The sequence below is a fragment of the Egretta garzetta genome, unplaced genomic scaffold (assembly GCF_000687185.1).
Source record: "Egretta garzetta isolate BGI_Z169 unplaced genomic scaffold, ASM68718v1 scaffold29, whole genome shotgun sequence".
Classification (NCBI taxonomy): domain Eukaryota; kingdom Metazoa; phylum Chordata; class Aves; order Pelecaniformes; family Ardeidae; genus Egretta; species Egretta garzetta.
Window position 1 is genome coordinate 577,939 of NW_009260796.1, and position 12,499 is coordinate 590,437.

The 12,499-nt window shown below is 48.4% G+C and overlaps 1 protein-coding gene across 1 annotated transcript in view; it reads right to left on the reverse strand.

The window, feature by feature from the left end:
* Positions 1-12,499, reverse strand: part of NOC2L (NOC2 like nucleolar associated transcriptional repressor) — a gene marked incomplete at its 5' end in the record, with an annotated part of 58,488 nt that overhangs the window by 22,922 nt on the left and 23,067 nt on the right. The window contains 3 exons of the mRNA XM_035902142.1: positions 2,918-3,061; positions 7,878-7,979; positions 8,151-8,264. Of these exons, the coding sequence (XP_035758035.1) occupies positions 2,918-3,061; positions 7,878-7,979; positions 8,151-8,264 (360 nt within the window). The remainder of the gene's footprint in view (positions 1-2,917; positions 3,062-7,877; positions 7,980-8,150; positions 8,265-12,499) is intronic.

Here is a 12,499-nt window from a genome sequence, read left to right on the forward strand (position 1 = left end):
ATCTCGGTTCTAAAATGCATTCACTTTTAAAAAAAAAAAAAAAAAAAAAAAAGTAAAGTTCTCAGTCTTAAAACAACATGGAAGAAGTCAGGCTGAACACATCTGGTGTGCCTATCCCTCCACACCACAATTCCTGGGATGCAAGATCCCTCCACGTTAAATTAAACATTGCACCACCATGCTCCCCCTGCAGCATTAAGTTGAATCTCCAGGCTGTTTCTTCTTTAAAATTATATATTACAGACCCTTAAGTAAAATCCAGCTTTCTAAAGCACGCCCACTACTCAGGAGTGCAGATCTGATCACATTCACCACCTTTATTACCCTCATTAAACCTAATTCTCTGTAACTCCCCCCATGAAAGCTGCATTTCAGCATGGTGCATGGAAGAATTAGCTCAGAATTTGGGCTCCTACAGTGGGGCAGGCACAAATGCATGGACATGAACACCAGAGAGCATTTGCTTTCAATTGCTCTTGCTGGCAAGAGGGACATGCAAACACCTCCCCTCAGCCCTCCCCTTTTCTGGAAGTGTTTGCTCATGAGAAGTGCCAATGCCCGACGTATCTTGGAGACAGCCTGGTAAACTAACCCCACATTTCGAGGGACACTCCAAATTGTTCTGGGAAGCTCAGTCTCTGTGGGAGCTTTGGCCCTTCTTGGGAATCTATACCATCTGCTTGCAAAGGAGTAGGGGGAAAACACGCGGCCCTCTGGGCACAAAACCTGCCCTCCGGGCACAAAAGATAAGCCACTATGGCTCTTCCACCCCAGGCTGTTTCCTCTGCTCCCAGGAGCACTGATATCCCATTAACTGAAGGAAGAGAAAGGCTCCCTTCTCACGTAGGACACCACCACAGTGCAAAAATACAGACTGCACAGGCAATCCAGGCATCCTCCCTGAGCAGCACAGTACACTGCTGCTCTATCCCCTTAACTGGCAGAAGAGCCGACTCCAAACAGGCTTGGCAAACTGGTGCCTGCTTCCCTTAACCAACCTCCCTTACTCAAGGCAGGCTGCCTGCTGCTGCCCCCTCCAGAGCCAACCCTCCCTGATTCATGCTACTCAGCCACCCAGATGTCCCCAGGAAAGCAGGTGCACCGGTGTCAGCTAGGACACGTACAGGCAGCAAGATGTTAAAATAATCATTTCGTTCTGACACAAGGGACTGCAGCCAGAGTTGCTGGGAAAAGCAGACAGTGGCAGAGTCGTTGGAAACCCTGTTTTATTTAGCCAACGACTGTCCCCAGCTCATCTGTTTCATGGAGAGCCCTAGAGGCTGAAATCTCTACCTCTGCAGAGAGGGTGGGTGGTCACAGCATTGCCCGCAAAACACACAAACCAACAAAACCCTAACCACTTCACTCCCGACGGGAAGCGTAATTCCTTCAGCAAAACAGTCCAACCCAGAATGGCATTTACAGAACCAAAGACTACTTAGTCACTTGAAACCCAGTTCCACCAACCCCTTAATCCCAGAATAGCGCTGCTGTGTCCTGGCATCGATATGTCAGGATTTCAAAGGCTGATTTTCCTGCAGTCCCTGCCCCTTAGTGCCTGAAGACAAATTAGTCTGCACTGCAACTTCTGCTCCGTGCTCAGCTCCATGCCAACAGGTGGAGCTTTCAATGGTGCAGAACTCCAGACTTTCCAATGATACCACGTGGCCAGAGAGACCACTCTGACCCATCAATTACTTTGCAGACAGAGATACTTTCACCTCACTCCTGCCAGGCAAGGAAGAGTCAAACCCACTGTTTTGTCTCACACAGAGAGGCATGCACACACACAGTTCACCTGCTAGCAGGCTTGCAAAAGCTGCCGTGCTGGATAAAAAGCAAAGATAAAATGTCCAGCCCAAAGGACACACAAACAAAGCTTCATTAACAAGGCCTCCTTCCCTTTGGCTTCATTTACATAGGGCCTGGATTTCAAACACCTCAGTGTTCAGGTCAGGTCAACACATCCCCTGTAAAGGATGGAGCAAAGCAAAAGAAAAAGAAGCTTCAAGTGAGGATACTGAAAGGAACGTCCTGACAATATGCCACACCATGCCTAGGAGGACTTGGCTCAGAGCAGGCAGACCCCTGGAGCAGGGGAAACAAGGAGAAAGGCAGCATCCCTCAGCCTGTTAGCCAGATGGCCAACTATTAGCTAGCACACCCTCTAATATACTGTTTTCTAGCTGTGCTACAGTTCATTTGCTAAGCTAAGAGAGGGGTCATCACCTTAGTCACTCTTCTTCATCTCATCACTAAGGTAGAACCTTGACGTTTAACTCAACTGCTCCAGATGGAAGAATATATCAGCATCTCTCTTGAGAAGCAACTGCAGTGCCCAGGATGCCTGATCACTGTTATTACGGCTCATAACTTTTCTGATTCTATAGCTCCGTCTCCACAAGGGTGCAGGAAAATTGGGAAAGGTTTGCCTCAGGATCCCGAACTGCCACATATCAGCCTGCCAATGGCTTGGTTCTACATTGCTGGAGGTTGGTCTCTACAGGCTGGGAGGAAACAACACGCTTACAGAGGCAGCAGAATCCCCCCTATCATTTTAGGCACAAACTAGCACCTATGTATCAGGAAGGGGATGATGAAACCCAAGGAACTTCTCAGCAAAGATGTCTCAGCAAAGCAAGGCTCTTCCACGCATATGTGTGTGTGTGTTATAAATAATAGGTGGTTATAATTTATGGACTGTGTTTTCCATGAGGCTCTTGGCTGCAGAGTCTTGCCAGCTGTAGTATCAGAGCCCTGCCGAGTTCAGTTGTTTGTGAACATCTGCCCCACCCCACATACTCCCGTTTCCATGATCTCGTCGTCCCTCCTCCCTCTGCCACCCTCTCAACCCCAGCAGTCTGAAAGACAGTCTGACTGTCTTTCCAGGAAGCCCAAATCGAAGTAGCAGACTCACCACAGACTCCCTGCTGGCCACGCCGAAGGTAGCTTTCTGACGCTTGCTGGCGATGTAGGCAGAATTTTCCTGCAGTTTCTCCAGGAGCTGCCGGATAGGCTTGCAGTAGTTGGCAATCTTGCATTCCTTCAGGAAAAATTTCAGCTGGAAGGAGGAAAAGGAGAGGAAGAATGAAAGCAATGTAATAGTTTCCATAAACAGATCCCATCAGCAAAAAACCATTTCCAGCCCCCAGTGACAGACAGCATGGGGTGCCTTTTCCCTTCAATTCATACCATACTCCAGTGTATCACCCATAATCAACCCTGGGGGTCCTGCCACCCTGGGCTGGGAGGATGCAAAGCGTTACAGTGACAGGCCAGATGTTTGTACATAATCCAGTACAGGGGCCTTGCTCAAAACCAGTTCTTTGCACCCTTTAACACCGCTTCTTTCTGGGGGGAAAAAAAAGTATCAGTGGAGTTCAAACAGCCAGCAGGAAAAAAAGTCTATGCTCTCTGAGGCCTCAGCTCCTAGCTGCCATTGTAGTTAGAATATCACTGTCTCCGGCTCAGCTCAACAGTAAAAGGGACTATGGACGAGATGCATGGAGACCAGGAATAACAGTGGGTACCTGTGGATGCAAGATTGGCCAAAAGCATGGGGAAGCCAGGGTTAGAATGGGGAAAAGTGTCTGTGGGTTAGGACTGTAGAACACCAGTGGGAATGGGAAGACCAAATACAAGAGGCTGTGGATGAGACTGATAGCTGGGATTGAAGGCAGAGCTTGAGAAGAGACTTAAAATTGGAGTGGAAGTGTCTGTGGACTGGGAGTAAGGGTCTTTGGCATAGCTTGGTGGGAAAACTTGGTGCTGCTACAGCAGCAGAGCTGTGGGTCAGGACAGATGGCCACGTGCAGAGTCACATAGGGTGAAGTTTGCTTAATGTCTGACTGTACCAACCCAGCTCCAGCTGGCACCACCAATTTTTCAAGGGCGCAAACCCACACACCCACCACACAAAAATTTACAAAATAACCCTCTCTGTGGACAAGTTGTGCAGCATATGCCTAGATAATTCTTTCTTTTAGACCCAAGGCCTTATGTGTAACCCTCAGGAGAAAAACCAGTCTGCCAGGAAACCACAAACCCCACTGCTGCCTGAAAGGGCAAGGACCATCCTACTCACAGAGAAACTGCTCCTGCCCTCTCTCTGCACCCACAGCACCCTTCACTGCTCTCAGACAATGAGATGCCATTGCAAACAGGGCACCTTTTTGTGTCACTTTCTTTTTTTATCTCAGTAGCCTTGTCCTCAAGCAAACCTCTGCTCTCCCCACCAAAGATTTCCCCTCCCACTACAAACCACCCTCCAACACCACTGCAGTGTTCTGACACCTCCAAACTAAAAGCTGAGGCAGCAACGGATGCTCTTGCTGACAGAAAGATGGGGGTGTGCATATTGACTCATGGCTTGAATTCCAGTTTACTACACTCTCTGCTAACAGTTTTGACCAACCCCAAGACAAGCTTCTGGGGTGCCATCCAAATTCTGCAGGCCAAGCTCTTTCCTAGAGCCATATGTACACACACACGCTACACAGACACTTGATTTAGAGAAAGAGATCCAATGAGGCAAAAGAAAATGGTTAACCACAATGGAACTTTCATCTCAGCTGGGATCTGCGGATGCTATCATGATAGTGATAAAGGGTTTCTAGTCAGCAAATACAGTACTGCCTTCTCTACTTATGGCTTCGAATGTTCTGCCTCAAAAGACAGAGCTGGGAGAAGGAGGAAGATGTCTCCCTCCTGTCAAGCCTACATGTTGGCTTGATCGGACATGCCAAGTGGGTAGGTATTAAATGTTAATCAAGATGTGACAGTCACACCTAGCCCCTCTCTGTCAGGACACTGCTCTCCTGATAGGTATATTGCTGCAGGATCTGCTGTCTGCTACACACACGGAGAATGTCCCCCAGCAGCAGGGGCTTCTTGTGTCCCTTTATCCCCAACGTATGCCCACACGCCATCACACATCCAACTCAGAAAAATGTTGAGTTAAAATGAACACCTTTCCCCTTTTCCACACAGCAAACAGCCCGTCAAACAAGTACAAAGAAACCATCAGCAAAACTATTCTTCTGCTGGTGAAGCCTGTCCTACCCTCACCCCCCTTTCTAAAATATTTATTTTTTATAGGTACTGCATATTTATCTCCACTGAGAGATGCATTTGTCATTCGATTTATCTCACTTGATCCCCACAGCTGCAGCCCCAGATCCATTTCATCCGCTGCCACATACATTATTATTTTTCTTCCGCTGCAGAAGTGTCACCAGAAATCCTGCAAAATCTCAGGCTCTATCTGTGCAGTTTGGTGCTGTGTGTTCGCTCTCACAGCCGTATGCTTCATTTCTTCTCTCCCCCTCCTCTCTCCTACCCCTGCAATCCCTCACAGCCTCACCACTATCTGCCACAGATATTAATGAAATGTAATGAGATCTCAGTCCTGTGTTAAGAGGCAGGGAACACAACCAAGAAGGTAAAGGAAGATTGAGGACAGCGAGAAAGGGACTCAGTGCATGCCTTTTTCCACTCTGCCAAATACAACCATATCTTTCTAGAATAAAAGCAATCAGAACATATGTGTGTATGTGTGTGCATATATGTTGGTAACGTCTCACGTTAGTTCCTAGCTAAGCAGCTCTGTGATTAGTGGGACTGATTCTGTTGAACTGCCAGCCTTAAACACCAATGGTTTATACCAGCAGAGACCACAGCAAAAACCCAGCTCCTCTTACTGTAAACGACGCAGGGAACTATAAATGATCTGAAGCAGCTGGGCGTGTGTGTTCCAGGGAACCCAAATCAAGCCCAATCCCCCACTCACAAAAAGCAGAGGGAATATTCAACCCAGGACAGAGAGCGAGCAGCAGTAGGAGTGGCTGCTGGCAAAGCAAACCAGTACCTCCTGCCTAGCTGCAAGTCATGCCTAGATCACGCCATCGCCTGCCTCCACCCAGCAGCATCTACCCCTTATCGAGACCTGCCCAGTTTTTCCCTCTAACCTCCCACCTTTGCTCTGTGATGCCCATCAGAGCTCTACAAGAGGGAAGAGGCAGTCTCTTCCAAGCATCCAGATGCACAGGCTCTGCACTCGGAGCTCCCTACCAGCCTTTGGAGGCAGTGACCACCATGGGGTTGTCCCAGCGGCTGGGCAGAACAGAAGCCTTTGAACTGTCTCCTGCCCCTACTGGCTCTCCTTTCCTTTGATCTGCCCGGGTGCTTCCTGCCTTCCAGGCAAGGAGGTTTTAAAGTTCAGTTTGAAGGCAGTTCAGCCTAGCTTCTCCCAAAGCCGCTGACCAGAAGATGAGGAACGCAACCCTTGCCAGCTGGAACATAGCCCCTACGACACGGCACTGAGAGAAGCGTGAGCTCATCGGGGAGGAAGAATCAGGACAGATGGATTTTCACAGTTAACTGGAAGTGTTCCAGGAGAAAAGCTTCCCCCCCACACTTTCCCGAAGACTCTGAGATTTTGGGAAGCTAACCTCAGCACCCCAGCCCAGCAGACGCCACGAGGCTGTGGTTAGTGGCAGCCAAACAGGAATCCGATAGCATTAATTCTCTGCAGAAATACAGGCTGGTCCCAGGGTGTGTTTGGAAGCCACAGGGCGCTTGGTGCCAGAGGGCCGTCAGCCGTTTTTCATTCCAGCTAGAACATCGGCTCCGACAGCTTCGATGCTCTCAACAGCTGCTGGCTGAGAGGAAAGGGCTTTGTTCACTGCCGATAAGTGAGAAGCACGCAAAGCGAGAGCAAGCACAGGAGCTGCTCTCCTAGCACAGAGAGTGCCTGTCAGCTCACATTAGCCAAAGCTGCCTACTGCCAGCTAGGCAATGGCCTGTGCCAGGCTGCAGGGACCCAGCCAAGAGTCATGCGCCTGACAGATGCCAGCCTATTACATAGAGCAGAAACAAGGAAATTTGCCTCCCAAGCAGCCTGTGGGTCCCAACCGAGCCACTGCTCCCATGCCAACCAGAGGCATCACAGCAACAAGGTACGCAGACACAGGGTCTCACGGCAGACACCAAAGCAAAGCAGAGGTTCATGTCCCCATGGAGGATATGACAGCAGCCCTCTGCCAAACTTGCATGACACCTGCCACTCATGAGTTAAAAATAGAGGACTGGGAGGAAGGGAGGGAACAAGTTCCAACATGTTTGCACCAAGCAATCTTGCTGTTCAAAGCAGAGAGGTCACTGCTCATTCAAAACCGAAGCTACCCAGCTAGCAAGGTATTAGGGAAGGATTATGCACCCAGATGCACAGCACTGTTAGGCAGTTTTATTGCAGACAATGAAGCATATAAATGTGAAGTAGCTGGGAAGAACACCCTGCACCGCAGAATGCCAGGGGAGAGGCAAAGGAGACTACTTCACAGCACTGTGCAGCAAAGAGGAAGGGATGGAGACAGGAATTGTGCTGTTTTGTATAGAGGGATCCAGGGAGAAAGTGCCCCAGTTGAGGGAGATGCTGTGAGAGGAGGGAAGATTGCCATCTTGTGGAGAGCACATGAGGGAGGCTGAAAGGCACGGAAAAGCAGCGGCTCACAGAGCACAGGTACTGCTCTGAGATGATACAGCAATTTGGACAACTCTGAATTGCCAAGAACTCATCTGCGTTCATTAGTCAAAACCACACCCCTACAGCAGTCGTGCAGCCCTCTGCTCCTTAGCTCCCAGAAGAGTGGCTAACTCCATAGCCATTTTCACCTACCTTCAGCCTCCTAATTAGATCTGATGCCTCTGTTCCTCCCCAAGAATTCCACAAAATGCAAAGAAAAACTATAATTAAAAAAAAAGGTAAATGTTGCTCTCCTCACATTGTGAGGGCCAGCTAGAGTTCACTGTTAGCTTAAACGACTTTATCCCACTCTGTACACGTTTGTGGCGTGACCAAGAAGCATCTTACACCTTACCTGAATGACAGTGGGGAGAACCAACTCTGGGAATCCAATGCTGTAGGCTTGGCAATGGACATATTCAAGCAGCAGGTCGTAGAGCTGTTCAATGAGTCCATCCTGGGTAGGGGAAGCAGAAAGAGAGAGATCAGATAGGAGCTAAACCCTACAGCACCCAGACTGGGAAACGAGTCTCCAGCCCTACAGGACAGGAACACAAAGCATATTGCTAGGGCAACTCTGTTGTTTACAGAGAAGCTGTGCACTGTTGGCCGCTGGGGTTCCACTTACTCGGAAGGCCTTTTCCTGCAGGTTGGCATTGGAAAGCTTCAAGATCACTGCGAAGTTTATAGGTTTAGCACTTATACGTCCTGGCTTCTTATTGAAATCCACTTGTTGGAAAACCTACAACAGAGAAATCTGAGTGTAAAGACCACAAAACAAAAGAGATACCAAATGACTCAACTAAGATCATGCAGTTGGTGGCAGAGGTGAGAAAAGGACCCAGAAATCCTGATTCCTGCTTGCCCGTTCTGATCCCTCTACCACAGCTTGCTTAGGTTAGTCAGGGAGCAAATACCAACCACGCTTGAAGCTTTAGAGACCTGAGTGTGAAAGATGCCACAGAAGTATGAGGTAAAAGGAAACCCACAGAAGCAAGAGCACAAGAAACTGGAAGCTTGTTCCTCAGACCCATGCTTCTAATGGTCAGAAAGATCGTGCTACAAAGCTCAAGTGTATTTTGGAGCTGTTCCTTAAGGTGAGAAGCTTTTCAACAGCAAGACTAAATGTTGCTTACACCAAATCCATTACCCTTTAACTGTCACTGAAATAATTGTCCCAGGACGCAGAGAGACCAGTAAGTCCTTTTCACAAACACCCCTTGCCAGGCAAGGTTTCTGTTCTAACACATTTTCCATTGGTGTCCCTTGTGCTAATTGTAACTGAACAGCCTTTGAATAAGCACATATTATTCTCCATGGACACATTTCATTTTATAGCAAGAGACATGGAGAAAAACTGGCCCCTTCCCAGAGTTTGAGAGGAGACGACGCACCCTGCTCATCAAAATTATGAGCACACACAAGCTCTAGGGTACAGCTGGATGCCCAGCACACTAGTACGTAACATCAAAAGGCAGACCTGCACCTTTGGTTTTGTGTTTTTCCAGAGCTTCTTTAATGATAATGGTTGGGGAGAGGAGTATTTCTGAAACAGAAGGTATGAAGCTTACATAGTACAAAGAAGAAAACAGAGGGGAAGTTTACATATGTGCGTGTGTGACTGGCTCTCCAGGGTGGTATCTCAAGTTTGGTTTTAATTAAGAAGAGCTGTCATTGCCTTAAAACTTAACAAATGGTAATCAAGACCAAGAACTATGAAAGCCTTTTCCCCACTCCCTCCTTTTTGGGAGGAGTTTCCCAACTTCATGGGGGAAGGGTAGCATGAATCAATGAGAATTTCCATTCTTTACTTCCCCAAAAGGCTACATTGGGCACATACAAGGCTATCTTCAGCTGAAATCAGCTACAGCCAGAATCTGCCGTGGCCCCTCCTGCCCTGTGCAGGCATCAGGGTATGCTATCCCAGCAAGCCCATGTGCTGTGCTGCTCTTCATCAGAAGCTGCGACACGGGAAGGAGCAAAAGGTTTCTAAAATGAGCAGCAATAAAAATATGCCCTTTCCCAGCCTGGTAGGGGCAGACGTCAGGAGAAAGATGGCAAGAACTGCAAAACCCATGTGATCTGGGACAGATTCCCAGAGACCCCCATCGGGGGATAACAAGTAGCAATCAAGGGAGGTGTTCACTAGCAATGGGATCTTATTTAAAAAAATAAAATCAGCCCCTATTCGTAATCATTTGCATATCTGATGACAACCATTGAAGGGGGCTGATGAGGAGAATATCCTGCCCACCCATACTTTTGAGCACTTCCAAAGCAACCTACAGTTCCTCTCCCCAGTGCTTTTAAAACACACTCCTGAGCAGGAAATAATTTCTATTCCCTCTATGCAGCAGGAACACATTCATCATCAGACCCCAACCAGCTCAGCAACGTGGGGATGCAGCACACTGATTGCTAGAAGGTGAGGTGAGGAAAAAGGGGAGGGTGTTCAGGTCACATGGATGCCCCCAGGCCAGAAAAGCATGAAGACGACTATTGATTTTTTACATTTTATTTGTCAATCCACGTTATTTGGAAGGGAGGGACAAGCTTGGTGGCTCATGAAAACAAAGAGCCCTAGCCTAGGGAATCGATGCTATAAACCTCGTTATGCACGGTTATTTCTTTGGCCAAAACAGTAGTATTGATCCCTGAGGTCAGACGCATTAAAGCAAAAGGCGTCAGGCTCTGTGGGATCCTAACATGCCGCTAGGCAAGCAGGGAAATGCAACCAGAGGTTTTGAAACTCTCCCAGGAGGTGCTAGGGAGCCGGTCAGGACATGTGGGAAGGGGGAAAAAATGTGGTTCCCATCTCAAGACTGTGCAGAATGGATCAGCTAGCAGCCAGACTGAAGGAGAGGATGACTGATGTCTAGGAATCCTGTGGCAGGGTGGAAAGGCGATAATGAGGGACTAGAGCGCCAGAAAATGTCAAAAGCCAACAATTTGGCTTAAGTGATAACCACTAGCAGACAGAGGAAAGGACAGGGGCAACATAGGCAGGAAGAATAAGGATTTTTTGGCAATCTCAAGCTCAGCCGATTTCCACGTGGCTAATGGGAAGGGTGCTCAGATATACAGCTTACACTGCCAGAGTGCAAACCAGAGAACCAAGTCTGCACCCACAGCACTCCCTCTGTATTGCCCCACCCACCCCACATCTCTTTCTCTCAGGCTCTAGGCAAAAGCCTCCTGGCATCGGCTTTGATCACCCCCCAAAGCTGGCTGCCCCAGGCCAGCTCACAGCAGGGATACAGTGCTTTGCTGGGCCTGCCTGCAGCTTTCCCTCAGGTCTGGTGGTCGCCCTCCCACTTCACTGAGGGAAAGGCTCAGCCTAGTTAAGCCGCTCAAGCAGAGTCTGATTATTGTCAAGTTCAGACAAGCTGCCCAGCTTTCTGCAGAAGCTGGCTTGAAGCACTCGGTCACAAAACAGTTAAGGGTGGAAGGGGCCTCTGGAAGTCAGGTAGTAGGGTCAACCAGCACAGACTGCTCACGGCCACATCCACTCAGGTTTTGAGTGTCTCCAAGGAAAGACACTCCACTGTTTATGCAGGCAACCTGTTCTAGCCTCACCATATAAAATTGTTGGGGTTTTTTTTTTGTCTCTAATGCTTAGAGCGGGGCCTCCTGTATTTCATTTTCTGCATATCTCTCATCTTGTCCTTAAGTGCCATTGACAAAAATCTGGCCTCAACCTCTTTATTCACAGAATGGTTGAGGTTGGAAGAGAGCTCTGAAGGTCATCTTGTCCAATCTGCCCTGCTCGAGCAGGGCCACCATACCCAGATTGCTTTTGAGTCTGTCCAAGGATGGAGGCTCCACAACCTTCCTGGGCAACCCATGCCAGTGCTTGGTCACTCTCACAATAAAAAAAGTGTTTCCTGATGTTCAGAGGGAACCTCCTGTGTTTCAGTTTGTGCCCATTGCCTCTTGTCCTGTCCCTGGGCGCTGCTAAAAAGAGCCTGGTTCAATCCTCTTTGCACCCTCCCTTCAGATATTTATATGTATTGATGAGATCCTCCTGAGCCTTACCTAGGCTGGACAGTCCTGGTACTCTCAGTCTTTCCTCATATGAAAGATGTTCCAGGCCCTTAATCATCTTAGTGACCCTTTACTGGGCTCTTTCCAGGATATCCTTCTCTCTCGTGTACTGGGAAGCCCAGAACTGGACTTGGAACTCCAGCTGTGGCCTTACCGGTGCTGAATAGAGGGGACCTTGCAACCTCACTTCTTTAATTATTTTCTGTCCAGTCTCTTTGTCCATGCAGCCCCATTTCAAAACGGTTGGCAAAGCTCTGTTGGCCTTTGTTACTGCAAGGGTACATCACTGGCTCTTGGTCAACTTGTTGTCCATGTCCTTTTCTGCAAAGCTTCTTTCCAGACAGTCAGCTCCCAAGATGTTGTTATTATGGGGTTACCCTTCCCCAGGTGCAGGATGTTGCATTTCTCTCTGTTGAGCTACATGAGGTCTCTGCCTGCCCGTTTCTCCAACTCGTCAAGATCCCTCTGAATTGCAGGACACTTATCTGGTATATCAACAACTCCCAACTTCATATGATCTACAAGAAAAGCTGATGGTGCCACACTGCCCCACTGTTGAAACCATTAATGAATATGATAACCAGCATCAGCCCCAGTATCGATCCCTGGGGTACATTGCTAGTGGCTGGCCTTTACCTAGATTTCATGCCGCTGATCACAGCATGAGCCTAGAAGTTCAGCCGGCTGTCAATACACCTCTCGCAGTCTGCTTATCTAGTCTGCAATTCATCAGCTTGTCTGTGAGGAAGTTATGGGAGATTGTATCCAAAAACCTTGATAAAGAGAAGATAAACAACATCCACTGCTCTCCCCTCATCCACTGAGCCAATCATCTCATCATAGAAGTCTATTAGATTGGTCAGGCATGATTTCACTCAAACAACCCCTGATACCTGCAGGGCTGTGATCCAGAATTTAAGAGCTGCAATATAA